At 38.7% G+C, this 25,213-nt stretch overlaps 1 protein-coding gene across 2 annotated transcripts in view; it reads left to right on the top strand.

Annotated features, from left to right (window-relative positions):
* The window catches only part of LOC143033937 (uncharacterized), a 242,008-nt gene extending 227,384 nt beyond the window's left edge, over positions 1–14,624 (top strand). Inside the window, exons 12-16 of one of the 2 annotated variants that reach the window (XR_012967207.1) lie at positions 672–838; positions 1,475–1,614; positions 3,910–4,150; positions 4,269–4,418; positions 11,436–11,571. Coding sequence is in view for 1 of the 2 variants with exons in the window: in XM_076199617.1 (XP_076055732.1) it covers positions 672–838; positions 1,475–1,614; positions 3,910–4,150; positions 11,436–11,652 (765 nt within the window). In the remaining variant the exon portion in view is untranslated. Of the gene's footprint in view, positions 1–671; positions 839–1,474; positions 1,615–3,909; positions 4,151–4,268; positions 4,419–11,435 lie in introns of both variants that reach the window. The other variant, XM_076199617.1, reaches the window with a different exon arrangement.
* Positions 14,625–25,213: the final 10,589 nt, after the last annotated feature.

Raw genomic sequence — 25,213 nt, 5'->3', positions numbered from 1 at the left:
TGACTTGACCTCTCTCCTTATAAGGGGGAAAGAGTCAGCATGTGCTATGTATGAATACTTCCTTTATACAGGGAGAAGGAACATGTTAGTATATACAGTAGATGTACTAGTGTAAAAAAAAAAAAATAATACAAAGTTGTGACTGGTAATCAAGTATTTGGGATAATAACAAAGTTGCTTGCACATTGATTTAAAGCTGTTCAAGTTAAATAATCATTATTTTCATTAGTTTCACTAACTGGGATCCTACAGTGCTACAGCAACTAGCATTGGCCCTTGGGCCCCATAACTCTCTTTGGGAAGAAATGCTGGACTGTCATGTGTTGTAACATGTGACTGTTTCAATGTAATCAACATACATTAGGAGGAGTAGGGGAGCAGTCCCTAGTTACCAACTTTCCTTATGTGAAAAGGTGGTTCTGGAGCTGGTCTGGAGACTGACTGTCAGCCACTTGGGTATGTACCTCTATGTAGAGGGGAGTGTGTTGATGGGTTTTGAAGACATGCAACAGGGAAATTATTCTTTCTATGTTTTCAGTTCCATCACTTCCAGGTACCTGTTATTGGTTCTTTCAGCTTAGAAGATGCATAAAAGTAATTTTTCTATCAATTCTTAAGCTTTTAAATGGAAACGCCTAATAATGTTTGTTTGTTTTTTCTATTATTTTCAGTTATCAAGAACATGGTTAAACGACTCGTTAACTGAAAAACGTGTTAGTTTACAAGACTTGGTATTAGTGCTTTCCCTAAAGTTCTTACCACCAGAAGCAACTTTAAGAAGAGTTCCAACAGGGAAATCTACTGGCCTGTTTGGGACAAGTATTGCTACTGTGTGTCGGTAAGTTCAGTATACTACTGTGTATTTGCATTAGAGTACTTGCCTAAAACTTGTTTTCTTAATTCAGATTTAAGTTTTGAGCATTTAAGATGGGCAGGTGTTACATGTTTGTTATAGGACACATTGAGTAATATGCATGTGGGTATTTTGTGTTTATATAAACTTGTGTGTGTGTGCATGTGCAGGGAGAATGACGTATGAATGTGCTTTTTTTTAAGTTTCTGTACTAGAATCTTGCCTGCATTATTATATGTGGACAGCACTTTAGGAACTTTAGAGGTACTCTTACAGACCAGAGCCACATGGCATTCACCTTTTTCTGAGTCAACTTCCCACCTGTAGAGTAATACCGAGATAATTTTTTACCTTTACTTCTTTCTGTTATCTTCCTTGAAATTATCCCTTACCACCTCCAAGTCTCCACCTCTTTGTTTCCCTTTTTTGTCCCCGTGGTGGAGAAGTAAGAATGCCACTAATCTGTACTTGTGAATGTTATAGGTGATTAAATGGGAAAGAGAAGACTAGTAATTCCTCTATAAGTTGCTCTTAGTAAATTTTTATTCAAGAGTGGTTGAAGTGCTGTAAGAGTGAATTGTGGATATATTGTATATAATTATGCTTATTTATTTGCTCTAGGCGAGAGAAGCGCAGTGTGCCTTTTGTCATCACACGTTGCATTCGAGAAGTAGAAAGACGTGGTGTACAGGAAGTTGGCATCTACAGAGTGTCTGGGCTTGCCTCAGATATCACAAAGCTCAAGAAGACTTTTGAATCAAGTAAGCCTGAAATACCATTTGTACATGAGGGGAAAAATAGTGTGGGTCACTATGTAAGTGAAGCAACTGGGCCTGTTGTGGATGTGTATCAGTCTGCTGCATTGCTTCTAATCTGGATAGAAGCCAAAATAAAATGGAAACAAATTAGTGATTGATGGGAGTGAGATGGGTAGGGGTGGGTGATGCCTTTGGTGAAAGAAGCCTCTTGGTATAGAGGAAAGCAGAGATTATTATTAGTATCAATAATGAAGTGTCATGAGAAATAGGCAGCTAGGAATGGATGCAATGTTGAAATTACATGAAGGGGTGATTGTGCCGATGGCACTATGGAGTGGAGACTTGGAATTTAAGAGAGGCAGAGAGGAAATGTTTAAATTTGTTTGAGATGAAATGTCTGAGAAGTATGGTAGGGGTTGGATAGAGTGAGAAACAAGGTGGTGAGGAAAGCTGAGGTGGAAGATATGGCATACAGGGCTGATGAAAGAGTGTTGAGATGGTTTGGATACATGGAAAGAATGAGTGAAGAAAGATTAGTAAAAGAGATGTAGAAGGCAGAGGTGGGTGGAGTGAACTTGACGGGATGACCAGGGATAAATTGGATAGATGGGCTGAAAGGGCCTTTGAGCAAGAGGGAAATGTCTGTTGAGCAGAGAATGGAGATGGCAGGAGATAGGGGTGAGTGGAGAATGGCTGTGTGATTCACCATTCACCATGGTCTTGGATCACATGTTGGGCTCATGATTGACAGTTATTAACCTCTGGGATACAAGCTCAAAGCTCATATGACTGATCTATGGGTAATACTGTGACCTTACATGCACACACACACACCCAACTCCCCGCCCACGAGAGTTGGAGTAACAACCCACAGCTCAGTGATACTGAAATTATTTCAGCCGTGGGTGGGATTCAAACCCGGACCGCTGTAGTAGCAGGCGAGAATTCTAACCACTGCGCCACAAGGTTGTGTGTATAGATGATACTGTGATGGAAGGTTGGGAGATGGGGGGAGTAGGAAATTGTTGTGTGAATGATGTTTTGATGCAGCACAAAGAGATTTCTCCACTTCTCTTTTTTCTGCAGGAAAGGAGGGAGAGGGGGAATTGCTAATTAAGTGAAGCCATTGGTACATAAATAGAATAATGAAGTGGTGGAGGTAAACCAGCTCTGGCTGTTGGGCTTTGCTACGGAAGCACAATGCCTCATTGTCCCCTGACCCAAGCAGTATGATGGGGAAGAGGGATGATTTTCATCCATAATATGATTGTTGAGATGGAAGGGACATTAAACGGGTTTATTGTATATGAAGTGGGTGTGTGGTTTGACTCACTCACCCCTTTGTAGGGAAAGGAGTTTTGGTGTATGTACTGTATATATACCAAGGGCTTTTCCCCCTTACCAGGGAGGTTGCCAAAGTCAAAAGGCATATACCCACTCTCACCCATTTCATTCCTACCTATTCCACTCCTATCCACCACCCTTTCCTCCCTCTTATCTTAGCTCCTCATGAATGATGGGTTATCCCTGTATCCTGCCCACTGCCCTGGGTCAGAAGCAATGCAGCAAGACACAGCACATCCACAGCAAGGTCACTTCACTTAATTGGTGACCCTCCCTCTCCGTCCCCATGCAGAAAAATAGAAGATGAGGAGAAATCTTTTCAGGCCCCGTCAAAATATTATTCACACATAACCATCCCCCCAACCTTCCCCATCCCCTCCCTTCCTTGCATCACAGTATCATCTATACACAGCCATTTTCCTCTTATCCCTGTCTCCTGCCTTCTCCCTTGCTCAACAGATATCCCCCTCTTGCTCAATGCTCCTTTCATCCCATCCATTCATTTTATCCTTGGTCATCTCTTATGTTTACTCCATCCACCTCTGCTTTCCATACCTCTTTTACTGAATATGTCATGATAATTGTGTTTGGTTATCATTGTGTTAGAAAAAAAAAAAATACATATACCAACAGCTTTTTCCTCCTTACAAAGGAGGTAGCCAAAAACAAAGGCATAAAATCCACTCCCACCCATTCCATCTCCACATAGTCCACACCCATTCACCCACTCCCTCCCTCTAATCTTGGCCCCTAGATGGTGGGTCCTCTCTGCACCTTGCCCACTGTCCTGGTTCAGAGGCAATGTAGCAAGACATAGCACATCCACAGCAAGGCTGCTTCATTTAATTGGTGATCCCCCTCACCATCCCCTCATGGTGCTTAAAGTACCAGTATATCAGATATTACAAGCTTAATGTTTCTCAGCAAACCTGACTTCTTAATTTCTCTTTACAGATCCTTATGAAGCTGAACAGTTAGTAAAAGAGGTAGATATTCATTCTGTGACTGGACTTCTCAAACTGTTCCTCCGTGAATTGCCAGAAGCTTTGTTTACTGATGAACTCTACCCACGGTTCTTTGAGGCCTTCAGTGCTGCAGACCCAGAGTATAGAAAAACAACTTTATTAAGACTTTTCTCATCACTTCCACAGTTAAATCAGTCAATAATTGTTTATCTCCTGGAACACCTTGTTAAGTGAGTAACCAAATAATACTTTTTCTGTGCTAAATTGATACATAATTTGATGTGATATTTTGCTTGACAGTCCACTTTATCATTAAAATACCTTAGAAACTCTTCTGTGTTGATTTAGGAAGACTGTTAGTATGGTGGGGGAAAAGAATACTGCCACCAAGTAATTCCACTTAGATCGTAAGAGGCGAGAAGAAAGGGACGGGGATTGGGACTAGGCATCCTTCTCCTTGTAGCCCCACAGGGGACATTCCTAAAAGAAAAAGCAAAGGTATAAGAGGGTCTGGGAGTTTTCCGACCAGCACCCTAAGGTTTGGGTCTTTTAATGTGCATGGATGTGGTACAGATGAGAGTAAAAGGGAAGAGATAAGTAGCATGTTTGTGAAAAGAAAGATGGATGTGTTGGCTTTGAGTGAAACTAAGATGAAAGGGAAGGGCGAGTGTAAGTTTGGGAGTGTAAGTGGGAGGTTATCAGGAGTGAAGAGAGGGCGAGGGAGGGAAAGGGTGGCTATACTAGTAAGTGTAGAGATAGGTAAACGTGTAGTGGAGTGGAAGGAGGTTTCCTCAAGGATAATGTGGATGAAGATGAAACTGGGAAAGGAGATGTGGGTTTTTGTAAGTGCATATGGGCCTGACAGTGAGAAAAGCGTAGAAGAAAGGGAGGCTTTTTGGATAGATTTAAATGAGTGCATAGAGGATTTAGGGAGAAATATCAGTGTAATAGTACTGAGAGACCTTAATGCTAGGGTAGGAAATGATCCAATTGATGGAGTGGTTGGGAAATGTGGAGTTCCAGGAAAGAATCGTACTGGAGAGTTGATGGTGGATTTTTGTCTAGAGAGTTGATGATAGCAAGTACAGTGTTTCGGAAGAAAGTCAAGCATAAGTACACATGGGAGAGGGTGGTGGAAGGAAGGGTGGTAGATAGAGCGTTAATGGACTATGTAGTGGTAAATAGGATTATGATAGGCAGAGTTAAGGATGTACATGTGCTAAGGGGAGAGGGTGGGGGAATATCAGATCATTTTTTGGTGGAAGGTAAGTTGAGAGTGGAGGATACATGGAGGAAGAAGAAAGGGACAAAAGGAAGGGAGGTGCTTAGAGTGAACTCTTTAAAAGAAAAGGAAAAGGAGAAGGAGTACAAGAGGAAGCTGAAGGAGTGGGAGGGAGTGAAGGATAGAGTAGAGCTGGGTGTGGAGGAGGAATGGGGATGGTTCAAGGAGGGAGTCACAAAGTGTGCAAAGATGGTGTGTGGAACAAGAAGGACAGGAGGAAATAGAAGAAAGGGTAGTGAATGGTGGGATGAGGAAACAAAGAAGGTTGTAGAAGAGAAGAAGCGAGCTTTCACAGATTGGTTACAAAATAGGATGAGGGAGTCATATGAGAGGTACAAAGAAAAGAAAAGAGAAGTAAAGCAAAAGGTAAAGGAGGCAAAGAGGAGGGCAGATGTGAAGTGGGGTAAGAGTATGACAGAAAATTTTGAAAGTAATAAAAAGATGTGGAAAGAAATTAAGAGAGGAAGAGGAGGCGAATCAAGTAGAGAAGAAAGGGTAAAAGGTGCAGATGGAGAGATGATAATGGAAGAGAAGGCAGTAAGGGGAAGATTAGCAGAACATTTTAGGGAGTTGCTAAATGTGAAGGAGGATAGGGAGGGAAAGATAGCTGCAGTGGGAAATGCTAAGAAAATGACCGTGATGAGTGAGGAAAATGGAGGAGAAATAAGGAAGGATGACCCAGTTGTTAAGATGATGAAAGCCGGTAAGGCACCTGGTCTGGATGGATGCCATGCAGAATGTCTAAAAAAAGGAGGTACAGTGATGATGGACTGGCTGGTGAGGTTAATGTTTGCTGGAGAGAGGGTAGAGTGCCAGAGGACTGGAGGAGTGCCTGTATAGTTCCACTTTACAAGGGAAAAGGGAACAAGTGTGAATGTAGTAGTTTCAGAGGGATTAGCTTGTTAAGTGTAGTTGGGAAGGCTTATGGGAGGATCTTGATTGAGAGGATTAGGAGAGGAACAGAGGGAGTAATTGGTGAGGAACAGTGTGGATTTAGGATGGGTAGAGGTTGTGTAGATCAGATTTTTGTGGTAAGACAGATATGTGAGAAAGCTATAGGAAAGGGGAAGGATGTTTTTTGGGCCTTTATGGACCTGGAAAAGGCTTACGACAGGGTAGACAGAAAGGCACTGTGGGAGGTTTTGCGGATATACGGGATAGGAGGAAAGCTTCTAGGAGCTGTCAAGAGTTTTTATGAGAGTAGTAGAGCTTGTGTCAGGATTAGAAATGGAGAGAGTGAGTGGTTCAAGGTAAAGGTGGGACTTCGTCAAGGATGCGTTATGTCGCCCTGGCTGTTCAACTTATACATGGATGGGGTAGTGCGAGAGGTAAATGCAAGGGTAGTGGGTCAGGGATTGGAGATGGTTAAAGAAAATGGAGAAAAGTGGGAGGTGAGCCAGCTGTTGTTTGCGGACGACACTGCGCTTGTGGCAGGATTGGAGGAGGGATTGAGGAAGTTGGTGACAGAGTTTGGGAGAGTGTGTGATAGAAGAAAGCTGAAGATAAATGTGGGTAAAAGTAAGGTGATGAGATGTACAAGGGGTGAAAGTGGCAGTAGACTGGAAGTGAGCATTAAGGGAGAGCGACTGGAGGAAGTGGATAGTTTTAGATACTTGGGTGCAAATGTGGCAGGAAAAGGTGGAGGTAGAATGTAGATTGAGAGAAGCGAGTAAATGCCTTGGTGGATTAAAAAGTGTAATGAGGAATAGACATTTGGGAATGGATGCTAAGAGGAGACTATATGAAGGAGTGATTGTGCCAACAGCACTGTATGGGGCAGAAACATGGAACATAAGAGAGGAAGAGAGAAGGAGTTTGAATGTGTTTGAGATGAGGTGTCTGAGAAGTATGATGGGGGTTACTAGGCTGGATAAAGTGAGAAATGAGGAAGTGAGGAGGAGAACAGGGGTGGAAAGGGGGTTGGGAGATAGGGTTGATGAAAGAGTATTAGGATGGTTTGGACACATGGAAAGAATGAGTGAAGAAAGACTAGTAAAAGAGGTATGGAAGGCAGATGTGGAGGGAGTGAACATGAAAGGACATCCTAGGATGAGGTGGATGGATAGGGTGAAGGGGGCTTTGGGGAAGAGGGGAATGTCTGTTGAGGAAGGATGGGAGAGGACAGAAGATGGGTGAATGGAGAATGGTTGTATATGGATGATGTTGTGATGCATGAGGTGGAATGGGCTGGGGGGTGAGGGAGTATGTGTGAGCAAAATTTGACGCAGCCTGAAGGGATTTCTCCCCGTCTTCTCTGTTATGCATGGGGGGACGGAGAGGGGGGGGGTCGCCGATTTAATGAAGCGGCCTTGCTGTGGATGTGCTGTGTCTTGCGACACTGTATCTGACCCAGGGCAGTGGACAAGGTGCAGGGATGACCCATCATCCAGGAGGTGCTAAGATGAGAGGGAAGGTGGAGGGGTGTGGAGTGTATTCAGGGATGGAATGGGTGTGAATGATTTTATGTCTTTTCCTTTTTGGCTACCTCCCTTGTAAGGGGGAAAAAGTCTTGGTATATGTATGTATGTTAGTATGGACTGTTTTGAGAACTAATCTCGTGTGTTTGGCTGCTGATTTGTAATTGTAGTGCTGGAATATTATGTTATCTGCTTGAGAGCTTTGATGTTGTGCTGTGGATTTGGGGTGGGTCTTATTTGAATAGTTTACAGCATTGGTAATAGTATTGCTCATGCTCAAGTTATGTGATGCACATTTTGAACCCACTAATTCCCATATCTCTTACATATACCAAGGGCTTTTTCCCCCATACAAGGGAGGTAGCCAAAATCAAAGGCATAAATCTACTTCCACCCATTTCATCCCCACACACTCCACTTCCATTCACCACTCCTTCCTCTTTTCATGGCTCCTCCTGGATGTCAGGTCATCCCTGTTTCTCATTCACTACCCTGGGTCAGAAGGAATGTAGCAAGACACAGCAGATCTACAGCAAGGCCGCCTCATTTAATCAGTGACCCCCCTCTCCATCCCATCATGCAGAAAAGGAGAAAATAGAGAAAAATCCTTTTGGAGAAGCATCAAAATATCATTTACACATGCACCACCTACCCCCCATCCCCCACCCACTCCTTTCCATGCATCACAGCATCATCCATACACAACCATTCTCTACTCATCCCTATCTTTTGTCTTCTCCTTTCCTCCCTCAACAGACATTCCCCTTTTTCCCAATGCCCCATTCACCCCATCCATCCATCTCATCTTTGGTCACCCCCTCCACCTCTGCCTTCTACACTTCTTTTACTAAACTTTCCTTATTCATTCTTTCAGTTTGTCCAAATCATCCCAATACTCTTTCATCAACCCTATCTCCCAACTCCCCTTCTGTCCCAGCTCTCCTCATCTCCTTGTTTCTCACTATGTAGCCTAGTAACTCCTACCATAAATCTCAGGCATTTTATCTCAAACACATCTATACTTTCCTTTCTTATGTTCCATGTTATTACCCCATACAGCTGTTGGCACAATCACCCTTCATACAATCTCCTCTTAACATCCATTCCCAAATGTCTATTTCTCATTACACTTTTTTTATCCCCCGAGGCATTTACTTGCTTCTCTCAATCTACATTCTACCTCCACCTCCACTCCTCGCTTTCCCGCCACAATTGTCCCCAAGTATCTAAAGCTATCCACTTCCTCCAGTCTCTCTCCCTTAATACTCACTTCCAATTTGCTACCATCCTCTCCCCTTGTACATCTCATCACCTTACTTTTACCCACATTTATCTTCAACTTCCTTCTTTTGCACACCTTCCCAAATTCTGTCACTAACTTCCTTAATCCCTCCTCTGATCCTGCTACAAGCATATCAGCAAACAACAACTGGCTTCTCTCCCATTTTTCTACAGTTTTTTCTTTTCTTTTCTTTTTTAAGTAAGGTGGTTCTAGGTTCTGCTGTCAAGCCAGGTGTATGCTGAAGATATACTGTTTTGTTATTACATAGTATCAGTACTCACCTTCAGGGTGTGTCTGTTTAGAACTATTCTCCATTCAATCCTCTTTTGCACTCTTTCATGCTGAACAGTACCTTCACTTTTCTTTTTAGGAATATGCCCCGTGGGGCTACAGGGAGAAGGATGCCTAGTCCCTCTCCCCGTCCCTTTCTTCTCGCCTCTTACGATCCAAGTGGGATACTTGGTGGCAGTATTCTTTTCCCCCACCACAGGGAATTCCCCCATCACAAAAAGAGAATACTCAGAGAAATGGTACAGGACAGCAACAAGGGGTTGGGGGACAGCATAACGGAGGGACAGTCGTAGTATAAAAGTGTCATCATTTCTCTATGAACAGAATTTCTTCTATCATAGACAAAATGGGCGGGGGGGTGGGGGGTGGGGTAGTATGTGGGAGTAAATTTTGACGCAGCCCGAAGGGATTTCTCCCCGTCCTCGCCTTATATGCAAAGGGGGACGGAGAGGGGGGGTCGCCGATTAAATGAAGCGGCCTTGCTGTGGATGTACTGTGTCTTGCGACACTGCTTCTGACCCAGGGCGGTGGGCAGGGTGCAGGGATGACCCGTCATCCAGGAGGTGCTCAGATGAGAGGGAGGGTGGGAGGGGTGTGGAGTGTATTTAGGGATGAAATGGGTGGGAGTGTTTTTATGCCTTTCCCTTTTTGGCTACCTCCCTTGGAAGGGGGAAAAAGCCTTGGTATATGTATGTATTAAGTACCCCCTTCATTCCTTCCATTGACTTTTTGGTCTTATCAAGATCACTCCATCCACTTCAGCATTCCATACTTTCTGCTTCATATCTTCTTTTTCTTCCTCCTCCTCTTCTTTGTTTCATCACTTATTCTTTCCATATGCCTAAACCATTTTCACATTCTTTGATCTACCCTAACAAACCTCTTTCTATCCCCATAAGTGAATAAGAAGGGGGTCACATAATAAATCGGTTAAGGTAAGCCAGCCCTGGCCTTAATATGGGAGCTCTGTTTCACTGGATTGGCTTTGACCCAAACTTTGTGGCACAGGAATTTAAATTAGCAAAGAAGTTATCGAATGAATGTTGGAGGCTAATTTAAATTCCTTAGCCTCCAACATTAAGTTTAAAGTTGAATGGGAAGAACAAGGTAAGCTACCCTTTTTAGATGTTCTCATTGTTCGTGACGGAGACAAGCTTGCTTTTACTGTCTATAGAAAAGAAACCCATTCTGGTAGTTATCTTCATTTTTTCAGCAGTCACCCAGACAAAGTAAAAAGTAGCGTCGCTTCAGGATTATTCCTTCGAGCTCTTAGAATTTGCAGCCCCCAGTTTCTTGAAAGAGAATTTAACATTATAAAATCTCAACTTAGTAATTTAGCTTACCCGGATTGGTTCTTGGTCAAAGCCCTCAGCCGAGCGAGATCCAATTTTTTCAACACCATCCCCACTTCCTCTAATTTTTCATTGGGTAAGAGCTCTTTAATCGTTCCCTTTTCTGAATCATTCATTCCCTCGACCAAGTTTCTTTCCAAAGACAAATTAAATTTGATTAATTATTACCCTAACACCATTAATAAAAAGGTGGTAAATGTCCATCAAAGGTTAAAAGAAGAACAGAGCCAAGGGGTTTATTCGATTCCATGTAAAGGTTGTGACTTAGTTTACATCGGACAGACTGGAAGGGATTTGAATACCAGGATGATTGAACATAAACGTTCCATTAAATATGCACAAGATAGCTCAGCTGTGTTCCAACATGTTAAGCAATTTAAACATTGTTTAGATTGGGACAGAGCTGAGCTTATTTATAAATCCAGATGTGAGTTCAGGAGAAAAATGGTAGAATCCACGATCATTGAATTTCAGCCCAACATAAATATTTCAAAGGGGCAATGGTCCCCGGACATAATGTCCGGACTCTTCATCTCCAACCTAGTGAAAGCTCATTTGCCTCCTGACCTCACATACGGAGTGAGAAGAGGGTAGAGATATCTTCCCATGTTCCCCTTTCTTTTGTTAAGGGTACTACTTAAACAGCATGCCCTCTCTTATTTGTATCTACTGAAGAGGATTGCAGTTTGCAATCGAAATATATAGATTCCCCGTTTCCAGTCTTTTCTACTCCAACAGTGGTTTCTACGTTATTGACAAATGTGTGATTACATTTTTCACCTGTAATATATACATATATATATATATATATAAAATATACACACCAGTAGGCTTCTTTCCCCTAAAGGATAGTTTTAATAAATTACTTATATGATGTGTTCCATATTACAGAGTGCACCAGCAGGAGACACTGAACAAGATGTCTTTGCACAACCTGGCCACTGTATTTGGCCCTACTATGCTGCGACCAGGTGCCAAAGCCCCCAATCAAACACCCAAGGACCTACTAGCAGCAGGCACAGTGGATGTCATGGCACAAGCAGGGATACTACACTTTTTCCTTTCCAGAAGGGCAAATGGAGAACCAATCCAGGGTGTTCATCAGTAAACTGGTTCTTTCACCTTTTGACTTGTAATACCTAAATCTCCATTTTGAAAAGTGTCATTCAAGATTCTTCAAGGGAGAGCTCATATAAATTTCTTTTGTAATGTTTAAACTGTGAGTGAATTTTTCCTGGACAAAATATGAAATAATTGATCATAATAGACTGAACAACAGCTTTTTATATGGACATATTTCATGGTGTGTAGGAAATACAAATGTTTGATATTTTGCTGATATTATTATTCAGCATATTCCATTTTGAACTGAAATATATTGCGTATATACAACATTTGTATATGCAGCAAAATTTCACGTACCGGGTATTGAAAGATTTTGGGGTTTTGTCATGTGTGGAAGAATATGTGAAAGTTGTGTGGAGTTGGCCAAATGGTTGTGTGGGCAAGTGCAGACAAGCACCACAAGTGCTGATAAGCAAATATGCAGACAGTAGCACAAGTGCAAACACAAGCATAAGTGCAATACAATATTAATTATTAATGCCAGTGTGAGAATGCAGATATTTTCATCCAGTTTCTTCAAAAAGTTATTCATCCACATCTACACTTTTGGTTAGTAAAGTATTTCAGAATCTTTATGAAAAATAGTTCATATATGAGGTTCTTAAACTCCTGAAAACTCAAAGCAGATTTTAAATGTAATAGTTTATTTCACCTGAAATTGTAGAAAATTTTATTTCTATTTGTGTATACAGAGAATAAATTTATAAACCATATACCATTTATTTCTCTATTGAATATTTGTATATTTATTTCTAATCATTGTGATTACTAGAAGTAAAAATTGGTCTGCACATTACCCTATAGTCCATATGCTTTTATATGTCTTTTTTCCTTGTGTATATATTCTCCTGGAATTCATATCAGATGTACCTTTTACATATTTTGTGTAAATTTTCAACAGATAACTGGTTTTATGTTTATGAAACTGAAAACCAATGTAAGTGTATGTAAGAATGGTGTATTGAGAAAGTCCTCCTCATTTGCAAATGGAAAGTCATTTCATGGCATCAAGATATCAACAGGATTCAAATGTTTGCAAAGGTTTAGGCCTTATAGACTGGCCTTCATTCAGTACACATTGACAAAGGAGCCGTTTCAGCAATAGTTGACCGGAATTCCACTTTATGTCTTGATACTCAGGAATGATCAACTTCTCCAGTTTGCATGAATCACATTAATCAAATATAATGCCTTGGTAACTCAATAGATATTGTGCAGTCACTGAGATAATAGTAAGGAATTACTCCTCGTACAAATTTGAATTATCCATAGTTTATTAATGCTTGTTTTTGTTAATTTGAAGTGAACTCGTATTTACTTTTTTTTTATACATACTGAGCCTTTATTAGAGCCTTGTGGTGGTATTTATCCTGATTATGGATAAAATATAGATTGCATTTTGCATTTGAAGTATATACATATACCAAGGGCTTTTTTCTCCTTACAAGGGCGGTAGCCAAAGTCAAAGGCATAAATCCTCCCATCCATTTGGAAGTATTATCTGGAAAAATATTTATAAATAAGGAGGAGCCATTACAGCGGACCAAGAGTGTGCCATTCCTTTTACAGAATTTATTTGATCAGCTCCTCTCACTAAATGCCCTTCCAGTACTAAAAACCTTAGATCACCAGTTGAATATAAAGTGGAATTACCCATTTAGAGATGACTAAACCAAGTTCAACTACCAACTGTGGCTTCAAATACAGGACTCTTCAGAAACCCAAATACTTGGGGATGATTAATTTGAAATGAATATTGATTGTAACTTTCCTGCAGTCCTTACTAAAAACCCATTTAGTCTTATGGTTCTTGTGAAGCTTATGACTTCAGTTGAAATCTATTATTGTATCAAAGATAGCCAGGTTTATTGAAATCTTTTAGAAAACCAGGATTTTGTTCTAATATAATCAATCTGCTAATTGTACCATTTGAAAAAAGTTGGAATTGAAGTAGAACATGGTTTCTGAGCACATCCTCCATAAAGAGTAAAGAACTACATGAACTCATGATTGAGGTTGTCTGAAACTTGTATGCTTGAATAATTCAGTTTGTGTCGTGGTTTGAATTGGTGTGAGAGGAGTTCTCTTCTAGTCCAAAAATCCAGTCATAGGGAGGTGTCTGTAGATTCCCATCAAATTTTGGAAGGAGTAAATCTTTACAATTTATATTTGCCTTGTGTGCAGATGTATTTCATCATTAGCCAATATCGCTCAGAAAGCCAATTCCTCACCAATACATTGGCAAGTGATGTGGTGATACTTGATGGCCATATAGGTACTCAATAAAGATATTTATTAGCAGACACATAGGTTTATAAACAAACACATTAACCCATTTGGTATCTTTTTGTTTAACAGTGAAGCTTGTATTATAGTTCTGTTCGTGTGCTAATTTAATCTCATAATTCACTTTGATGGTAAGTGTACAGTCAGTATGTATATTAGTTTATATATATTAGAAATTTGCTTCTGTTTTGCTAAAGATTTTTTTTATATGTTTGCATCTTTAGCAAATCATACTGCCAAGCAATGGGTCATATACTTTATTCTATAGTCATACCAATCATTGCACAATATGAAAATGGTGAACAGTACTGCATATGTTTGACAAATGTTACCTCGCCTACAAGACTATGCAAGATACACTGCAGTAATGAAAATGGAACATATCATCACTTATGTTTGATCTAATTGGCTTGATATTAATTTTATTTTATTTTATTTTATTGTACATGTTCATTTAAATGATTATAATGTTTGGTATGCTGCTTGAGAACTAGGAGAACAGCAAGCAACACCAAATATGGTGATTAAGAAATGGGACACTGCAATACCTTTGGAAACATAAAAGCAGCCAGAGCCTGGTATGAGCACAACAATGATAGGCACTATGTTCCAAGTTTGTATTTTTGCAGCGACTCTTTACACGTCTTTGTACTTAATAACAAATGTCAACATGAACATGATTTTTATTGTCCATTTTATAGGGTACATACTTTTTTTTTAATAAAATATTTTATGTTAGCTTCAGAAAAGTTGTAGAATATTGTCTTGTGTTATAAATTATATATATATATATATATATATATATATATATATATATGTATATATATATATATATATATACATACACAATATTCTAAAGAAAGAAATTGACATCTAAAGATAAAACCAAGATCACAAATGGTAGCAGAAGACATACCAGCTAAATCAGGTAAGTTAGCAAAGAGTGAACATCACAACATACTGTATATGGATAAAAAGAGAAATGAATGTTCAGGAAAGACAAAGAAGATACTAAGAGGTGAAGCTACAGAAAAAAATGCAAAGAGAATGGAGACTGAAAGCAAGGAGTTCTATTGGAGAGTCTTAGACATGAGGCTGAGAAAATGGTACACCATGGTAAGAGAAATGAAAGGAACAGAAAACGAGATGGAGAAGGAAAAAAAAATTAAAACTGGCCTATGCTAACATACACAGATTAATCTCAGATTGAGTGAACTAAATGATTACCGGTACCTGTCAGAGGGAAAAACAGACACAATGGGAATTGTGGAGACTAAATTAAGGGGTCCATTACCACCAAATACTGTTGGACATAGGTTATATAATTATTGGATTAAAAACAGAAATAAGAAACAGCAGAGGAATCATGTTTTGGCCATGAAAAACTTAAATGTAATAAAGGTTACAGAGGGTAAAAACAGTGTGGAAAGATCATGATAAAAGTTGAAGACAGTGACACAAAAAGTATAAAGTTTGTGGTGATTTATCTGCCCCCAAAAACGGGCTCTTGGAAAGAGGGTGAGTATTCAAAAATGTTGGAAGATACAAGGCTGCTAAAGGATGGAGGTAACCTGATACTTATGGGAGAGTTTAGCTGCAAGGAAATCTGTTGAGAAGAGATGACAGTGAAAGGCGGTGAGGATCTATGGGGAATTGTATTACTTGACATGACTATAGAACATACAATGACACAATGGGTAAGAGAAAATACCAGATATAGAATGAAGAACCATTGAGCCTGGATTTAATATTTACAACAGAACCTGAAATTGTAGATAAAATTTAATACAAGACACCATTTGGGAAGAGTGACCACACAGTACTACAGGAAAGGAAGACTGATTTACAATAAAACAGACTGAGAGACTTAAGAAATTCTTTTTAAATGCAAGTTGAGAAAAATTCTACAATGAAGAGACACAAGTGGAAGAGAAATGGATGATTTTGATGGAAATTTATAATGAAGGAGTGGATAAATACGTACCAAGACAGAAACAGGAAAAGGTGTATATTAAGTGCTGGTTCAACAGAAGATGCAGTGAGGCGAAAGATAGAAGAGATAAAGCTTGGAAAAGATGGAAAAAAGATAACCTGGGAAGTGGCAAAAATATATCAACCATAGAAATGAATATGTAAAAATGAGCAGAGGAAAAAAGAAACTACAAAAAGGACATAATAGAAAAATGTAAACATCAACCCAAACTATTCTATAGATATGTGAATAATGAACTTAAAAATAAAAAGGAAATGGTGAAACTATGCCATGGAAATACAGAATATACAGAAGATTTAGAAATAGCTGAAGTCATGAAAAATCACTTAAAGTCTGTTTTCACTAGAGAAAAAGTTCAGCATTGGGACAAATGAAGTGAAGTGCAATCCCTCACAACAAGGGAAATAACAATAACACAAAAAGAAATAATGGAGCAAATAATGAGCCTTGATGTCAGAAAATCACACGGCCCAGACAGAATTGCAAATTGGATCCTAAAAGAATGTAAAGAAAAATTAATGGACAAAAATATAAAACATAACAAGTTGCTCACTCAAAGAAGGAAAAATATAAAAGGACTAGGAAAATGCCAATATTGTACCAATATATAAAGGAAGAAACAAAGAAGAACCAACAAATTACAGACCAGTCTCCCTTACAAGCACTGTAGACAAAAATTTTTTTTTTTTTTTAATCAAAAATAGATGGATAAAACACCTGGAAGAAAACAATATAATAAAACCAAGACAATTTGGATTCAGACAGGGAAGACCATGTGCCACAAACTTAATCTATTTCTACTCAAGACTAATAGATATAATACAAGAAAGGGATGAATGAGCTGATTGTGCTTTCCTAGGCTTACAAAAAGCCTTTGACAAAGTACCACACAATTTTTTTTTTTTAAATACTGTACTGGAAAACATATGAGGGATACAAGGTAACCTACTAAACTGAATGGAGGATTTCTTGCATGGCAGTAAAATGAAAGTAGTGCTCAGAGAAAAGGGTTCAGCTTGGGAGGAGGTGACTAGTGGAGTTCCACAGGGATCAGTATTGGCTCCAATAATGTTCATTATTTATGTGAATAACATGGATAATGATGTGTAATGTTACATGAGCTTCTTTGCAGATGATGCTAAATTGCTGAGGAAAGTGAATACTAAGACAGATTGTAAATCACTACAGGGAGACCTGAACAAGGTTTGGAAATGGAGTCAGAAGTGGGAAGTAGACTTCAATATTAAGAAATGTAGCATAATGGAGTTCAGAAAAAGTAAAAAAAAAAAATAATAATAATAATAATATCAGGACAATATAAAATCAGAACAAAGGAAGTAAAAAAAGTGGAATTTGAAAAAGATCTGGAAGTAATTATCACATGACATATCCCCTGATAAACAGATAAACAAAATTGTAAGAGAATCTTACAACTTGCTAAGATCAATAAAGGTAGCTTTTACCTATTTAGATGAAGAAATGGTTAAAAAAAATACTAGTCACACTAACAAGGCCTAGACTAGAGTATGCTGCAACACTATGGTCACCCAGTACCAAAAAGAATATAAAGAAAATTGAAAGAATCTAGAGAGCAACCACGAAAATTGCCCCAACACTTTCAAACCTGTCATATGAGGAGAGACTGTCTAAATTGAAATTACCAGCTTTGGAACAAAGAAGAGAGGCAACTTACTGACCATCCACAGAATCGTGAAAGGCATGGAAGTCCTTGATAGAGAAGACTTACAAAATTGGGATAAGAGAAATACAATGGGACATGAAAACTCAAAAAGGACAGTTATAGAAGAGACATGAAAAAAGTTTTCCACACGGAATGGTGGATATCTGGAACAAACTGAACAAAACAATAGTGCATGCAAAAACTATACACAAATTTAAGAACAAACTAGACACTGCGAGATACAGAGACGGGACACCGAGAGCATAGCTAACCTTCCTGTAAGATACAACTAGATACAAATAAGTAAATACACACACCCATAGATCGGTCATATATGAGCTCTGAGCTCTCTTCCAGGAGAGTAATAGCTGTCGATCATGAGTCCAACACATGATGCAAAGACCATGGTGAATCTCACATAATCCAAGACCATGGTGAATTACATACATACACACATACCAAAGGCGTTTTCTCCCTTACAAGGGAGGTAGTCAAGTCAAAAGGCAACTACCCACTCCCACCCATTCCACTCCCATCCTCCACCCTTTCCTCCCTCTCATCTGAGTTATTCATAGATGATGGGTCAACCCTGTATCCCACCCACTGCCTTGGATCAGTAGCAATGCAACAAGAAACAGCACATCCATAGTGGGGTAGCTTCACTTAATCAGCAACCCCCCTCTCCATACCCTCATGTAGAAAAAATAGAAGACAGGAAGAAATTCCTTTGGGCTGCATCAAAATATAATTTCTACACAACCACTCTCTTTCCCCCCCCCATCCCCTCCCTTGTATCACAGTATCATTTATACATAGCCATTCTCCACTCACCCCTATCTCCTGCCTTCTCCCTTCCTCAACAGATATTCCCCTCGTAACACCCTTTTCACCCCACCCATCCATCCATTTCATCATCAGTCAACCCCTCAAGTTCAATCCATCCACCTCTATCTTTCACACCTCTTTTAATGATCTTTCTTCACTCATTCTTTCCATGTGTCTAAACCATCCTAATACTCTTTCATCAGCCATATCTGCTATCTCCTTTTTCATCCCAGCTCTCCTTGTTTCTCACTCTATCCAACCTTGTAACCCCCTACCATATTTCTCAGACATTTAATCTCAAACAAATTTAAACTTCTCTCTGCCTCTTTTAAATTACAGATTTATGCCCAATACAGTGCCAATGGCACAATCACCCCTTCATATAGTCTCTTCTTTGCATACATTCTCAAATGCCTATTTCTCATGACACTATATAATTCCCCTCATTACGTATTTTATTTTTGGTTTATATATATATATATATATATATATATATATATATATATATATATATATATATATATATATATATATATATACAAATTGAAGAAAATGGGAAAAGAAGACAAAAGTCTAGTTCTGAATTTATTCCTAACCAGTTTCCTCTGAAGAAGCTCATGGTGAAACTGATCAGGAATGAACTTGGAAACCTGTGTCTTCTTTTCCACTTTCCTCATACACACACACACACACACACACTTCAACGAACGGACGGCTTAGAAGACGTTCTGAAGAAAATTGAAGTTTCGTGGATCCCAACGCAAACAGAAGTGCCTATTGTATTTACAGGGGGGGGGGGAAATTGCTCGTGGGGTAGTGGGAAAGTAGGGAAAGAGGAGAAGGGGAGGGATTGCTGAGGGAAATGGAAGGAAATGAGGAAGGAGAGGACTTGGCCCAGGCAGACAGGCGAAAGGTAAACAAACGACCCCCCGACCAGCTGAGCGACGATGAAATGTCTAATAAAAATGTAAAGATTAGAAGTATAGATAAGAGCAATACAGTAGAAAGTGATGAGAATATTTTCCAGGGATTTAAAGAGGGTGGGGGGGACACAAATCCCCCCGGGGGGGACTGACAAGACTAGAAGAGAAGGTCGATAAGATGATCGAGGACTTGGAGAGTAGGTTCGGTCATGTTAACAACATTATACGGAGAGTTGAAAAATTGGAAGAACTAGAGAAGGCGAACAAAAACTTAACTAAGGAAATTGAAGAATTAAAAAAACAGTTAAAAGAAGTAAAAGATGAGAATAAAGTCTTAAAGGAGAATAATAAGGAGAACAAGGAGGGTTGGAAAAAAATTCAAGAAAATAGCAAAGTTGCATTCACTGACATAATCAGACAACAAATGAATGAACAAACTGAAAACTCAGTTATTAAAGTGATGAGACAGAAGGAGAATATAGTAAGAGACTTAGCAGACAAAAAGAAATGTATAATTATATTAGGAATGGAAGAGAAACATAACCCAGATAGAACCACAAGAATCAAAGAGGAAAATGAAAAAATAAGAAATTTACTAGAATTAGTTCAGGAAGATGAACCAGAAATAATGAAACAAATCGAAGAGAAATTCAGGCTCGGGAAATATAGTACAGACAAGACCAGACCAATTAAGATTAAATTCAGGTCACAAACTACGGCTGAGAATATCTTATCCAAAACAGGGAAACTAGCAACAAGTGAACAATATAAAAAGGTATGGATAAAAAGGGAAATGAATAAAGAGGAAAGAGAGGAAGAAAAACAGAAAAGACTTGAAGCAAAGGAAAAAAACGAGATAAGAACGGAGACCAGAAAAAGAGAGATTCTATTGGAGAGTAGTGAATATGAAACTAAAGAAAGTCGACATACAAGAGAAAAACAAAAGGGAAACAGAGAACACAATGGAAGTGGCAGAAAACTAAAGAGTGTCTTACACAAATATAGATGGATTAATAACAGGATTGAATGAGCTGAATGATTATTTGAAAGAAAAAGAACCAGACATAATGGGAATTGTAGAAACAAAATTAAAAGGTCCACTACCACCCAACAGTGTAGGACATGATGCATATAATTATTGGATTAGAAACATAGTGAAAAAGGAAGGGGGTGGAGTTATGTTCCTGACTAAGAAGGATATAAACGTGAAGTGTGTCACATATGGAAAGAATACAGTAGAGATGATAATGATGGAAGTAGAAGACAGAGATAAGAAGAGCAGAAAGTTTGTGATAAATTATGTGCCCCTGAAAACAGCCTCATGGGAAGAGAGTGAACATAAAAGTATGTTAGAGGACACAAAGATAACATTAAACAAGATAATGGAAGAGGGAGGAAAAATAGTTATGATGGGCGACTTTAATTGCAAAGAAATCTCCTGGGAAGAAATGACAGTAAAGGGTGGAGACGGCTCATGGGGAAACGCTCTACTTGAGATGGTTACTGACCATACAATGACACCATGGATACAGGAGAACACTAGGTATAGAAATGAAGAAGAGCCATCGAGACTAGACCTAGTAATTACATCCGAACCTAGAATAGTGGACAAAATTGAATATAAAACACCAATAAGTAAAAGTGACCACATATTGATTGAACTGGAACTTAATGAAGAAAAATATATGAAAAGAAATGAACAATATAGAAAAGGAAGAATGATGTATGAAAAAAACAAACTTTGATAAAATAAGAGAATTCTTTCAAAAGGAAAACTGGGAAGAAATATACAAAGAAGAAACAACAGTAGAAGAGAAATGGAATATTTTGACAAAAATTTACAAAAAAGGAGTGGAAAAGTATGTCCCAAGACAAAAACAAGAAAAAGAATATGTAAAATGCTGGTAAAACAAAAGCTGTAGGGAGTTAAAAGACAAAAGAGACAAAGCCTGGACCAGATGGAAAAAAGACAGAAGACCTGAAAAATGGAAAATATATACCTGTTATAGAAATGAATATGTACAAATGTGCAGAGAGGAAAAGAGAAAATATGAAAAAGATATCATAGAAAAGTGTAAAGATCAACCAAAACTATTCTACAGATTTGTAAACAATAAACTGAAAAACAAACAAGACTTGGAGAAATTAAGACAGGAGGGAGTTGAATACACTGAGGAAATGGAAATGGCGGAAATTATGAACAAACATTTTAAATCAGTGTTTACAAGGGAGAACATACAACCTGAAGAGAACGAATGGAAAGAGAAAGTCCCCCCTATGGAAGAAATAGAAGTAACAAAGAATGAAATATTAACACACTTGAGTAATCTTGATGTCAGAAAATCGCATGGACCAGATGAAATAGCAAACTGGATACTGAAAGAATGCAGGAATGAACTGGCAGACAAAATACATAGCATACTAAATAGTTCCTTGAAAGAAGGAAAAGTTCCAGAAGATTGGAAAAAAGCAAATATAGTACCTATATATAAAGGAGGAAATAAAGAAGAACCTACCAACTATAGACCAGTCTCTCTAACAAGTACAATAGCAAAAATTTGTGAAAGAATTATCAAAAGTAGATGGGTAAAATATTTAGAAAAAAACAAAGTGTTAAATCCAAGGCAATTTGGATTCAGACAAGGACGATCATGCGTCACCAATTTAATATGTTTCTATTCAAGGCTAATAGATATAATACAAGAAAGAGATGGATGGGCGGACTGTGCATTTTTAGATCTAAAGAAAGCTTTTGACAAAGTACCACATAAGAAGTTGCTTAAGAAATTAGAAACTGAAGGAGGAATACAGGGCAAACTACTAAATTGGATGGAGGACTTTTTGCAAGAAAGAAAAATGAGAGTAGTGATAAGAAACCAGCACTCAAAATGGGATGAAGTAATAAGCGGTGTTCCGCAGGGAACAGTTCTGGCCCCAATAATGTTTGCTATATATATTAATGATATGGATGAAGGAATTGAAAGCTATATGAGCTTCTTTGCAGATGATGCAAAACTACTGAAAAGAGTGAAAACTGAAGAAGATTGTGAATCACTACAGAGAGATCTAAATAAAGTACAGGAATGGAGTAGGAAGTGGGAGATGGAGTTCAATACAAAAAAGTGTAGTATAATGGAATTTGGAAAAAGCAAAAACAGAATAACAGGAGCATATAAATTGGGAGAAGAAGGAATAAAAAAAGTAGAAAATGAGAAGGACCTGGGAGTCATTGTTATGAATAATATGTCACCTGAGAAACATATAAATAAGATTTTTGGAGAAACTTATAATTTGATAAGAACAATCAAAGTTGCATTTACATACCTGGATGAAGAAATGGTGAAGAAAATTCTAATCACCCTGATAAGACCAAGATTGGAATATGCAGCAACGATATGGTCACCAAGTACAAAAAAATGTATAAAAGAACTTGAAAGAATACAAAGAGCAATTACAAAATTGGCACCAACACTCTCAAAACTATCATATGAAGAGAGACTAGAAAAACTTGAACTACAGACACTAGAGCAAAGAAGAGAGAGAGGAGATTTGATAGCTATTTACAGAATCATGAAAGGCATAGAAATTACTGATAGAGAGAATCTGATAAAATGGGATGACAGAAATACAAGAGGACACGGAAAGAAAATAAAAAAAGACAGCTATAGAAGAGATTTGAAAAAGAACAGCTTTCCTCACATAGTAATAGACAGTTGGAACAAGTTAGATGAGAAAGTGGTGTGTGCAAAAACAATACATGAATTTAAAAATAGTTTAGATAAAATGAGATATGAAGACGGGACCCCACGAGCATAGCTCCCCTTCCCGTAAAATACAACTAGGTAAATACATCTATATATTTTTCTAATATGATACAGATCCCATATGGCTGCCTGTAAGTATGGTTGATGGAAGAACATGTTTATTTGTGGAAGATTATCTTTATTTCTATTACTATTATTATCATTATTATATTTTCTTTTATTCTTGACTTGAAAACCACTGTAGTGAAAGTGATATTGACATATAGAGTTTCAGTTCAAATTAAGCAGCCAATTTATGTCAATTCAAGGCAGTTCTGATAGCTCAAATTAAAGAAAATTTCTGCAGTTCAATTTTTTCATTAGTTTGGGGAAACTTATTATCCAGCAGAACACCTGCAAAATATCACTTGGTTTCTGTGATGGAAGCTATTTAGATGTCATAAGTAATTATTAATTCAAAGTTTCATTGGTGTAAAGTTAAATGTGCAAATACTAGATGTGTCAGTCCCATGAGCAAGTGCCAATGAAGGGGGAAAGTATTAATGTATCACATAGACAGGGTGAGTGACCAGTGATGTCTATCTGTGTATCTGTAAATGGAAGAGAGAAGGAGTTTGAATGTGTTTGAGATGAGGTGTCAGAGAAGTATGATGGGGGTTACTAGGCTAGATAGGGTGAGAAATGAGGAGGTGAGGAGGAGAACAGGGGTGGAAAGGGAGTTGGAAGATAGGGTTGATGAAAGAGTATTAGGATGGTTTGGACACATGGAAAGAATGGGTAAAGAAAGACTAGTTAAAGAGGTATGGAAGGCAGATGTGGAGGGAGTGAACATGAGAGGACGTCCTAAGATGGATGGATGGGGTGGAGGGGGCTTTGGGGAAGAGGGGAATGTCTGTTGAGGAAGGACAGGAGAGGACAGAAGACAGGGGTGAATGGAGAATGGTTGTATACGGATGATGTGGTGATGCATGAGGTGGAATGGGTGGGGGGATGGGGGATGAGGGAGTATGTGTGAGCAAAATTTGACGCAGCCCAAAGGGATTTCTCCCCGTCTTCTCCTTTTCTGTATGGGGGGACGGAGAGGGGGGGTCGCCGATTTAATGAAGCGGCCTTGCTGTGGATGTGCTGTGTCTTGCGACACTGCTTCTGACCCAGGGCAGTGGACAAGGTGCAGGAATGACCCGTCATCCAGGAGGTGCTATGATTGGAGAGGAGTGGAGTGCATTTAGGGATGGAATGGGTGGGAATGATTTTATGCCTTTTTCTTTTTGGCTACCTCCCTTGTAAGGGGGAAAAAGCCTTGGTACATGTATGTATGTATTTTAATCCACAAATAGCCGCTTATGGGTGGCATGATGTGCATATGCTGAGAAAGGAATCAAGGTTGGGGACAGGATTTAGACCAGAAATAGGATTAAGATAAGGGTTAAGTGTGGGAGATCAGATTTGGAGATTAGGATTGAGGAGGAGGTAGTGATGGCTGATCCTATTTCTAAAAGTATTAAGAGATAGATGATTCCACTCTTGGATGCAGCAGGGGGAGAATGAACACTTAAATGTGCTGTTGCTTGTTTGGTATGTGTAGTATTTCTGGTTGTGACTGCCTCAAGTTGTATGTGTATTTGTTGTTTTGTTTTATTGTTTGTAGCAACCAATTTGTTTGTGGTTTTATATATCATCTTGTCTGTGTATTTGTCTTCTTGCTTCAAGTGGTTGAAATTTAGTCTTGTTTTAACCTAGTGACTGATATAGTGTGTCTGTTATCTTGTCCTATTTATCCTAACCTTTCGTAATATTTACTTCGGGAGGTGCAACCCACCCACACCACCCCATAGGGATTTCCACCTCACATTACCAGTTATAAACTGCCAAGGTAATTGAATTTGAGGAAGAAAGTGTATTAGTCTATCTCATGAGATGTCTTTATGTAATTCCTTGTGATTTTCAAAGTTGTTAGGTTATTATATTTATCGTACGTGGACCTTTCATATCGCGTAACTATGCATCTGTTGTTCCTAGTTGCTAGTTTGTTACATTCATTCAGTTTGGAAACTCGATGTTGAAATGTCTAA

This window comes from Oratosquilla oratoria, chromosome 16 (assembly GCF_046742065.1).
Source record: "Oratosquilla oratoria isolate Oo_2021 chromosome 16, ASM4674206v1, whole genome shotgun sequence".
In the NCBI taxonomy this organism is placed as follows: domain Eukaryota; kingdom Metazoa; phylum Arthropoda; class Malacostraca; order Stomatopoda; family Squillidae; genus Oratosquilla; species Oratosquilla oratoria.
The sequence above is the reverse complement of the archived record's forward strand: the minus strand, read 5'-3'. Positions and strand labels throughout refer to the sequence as shown.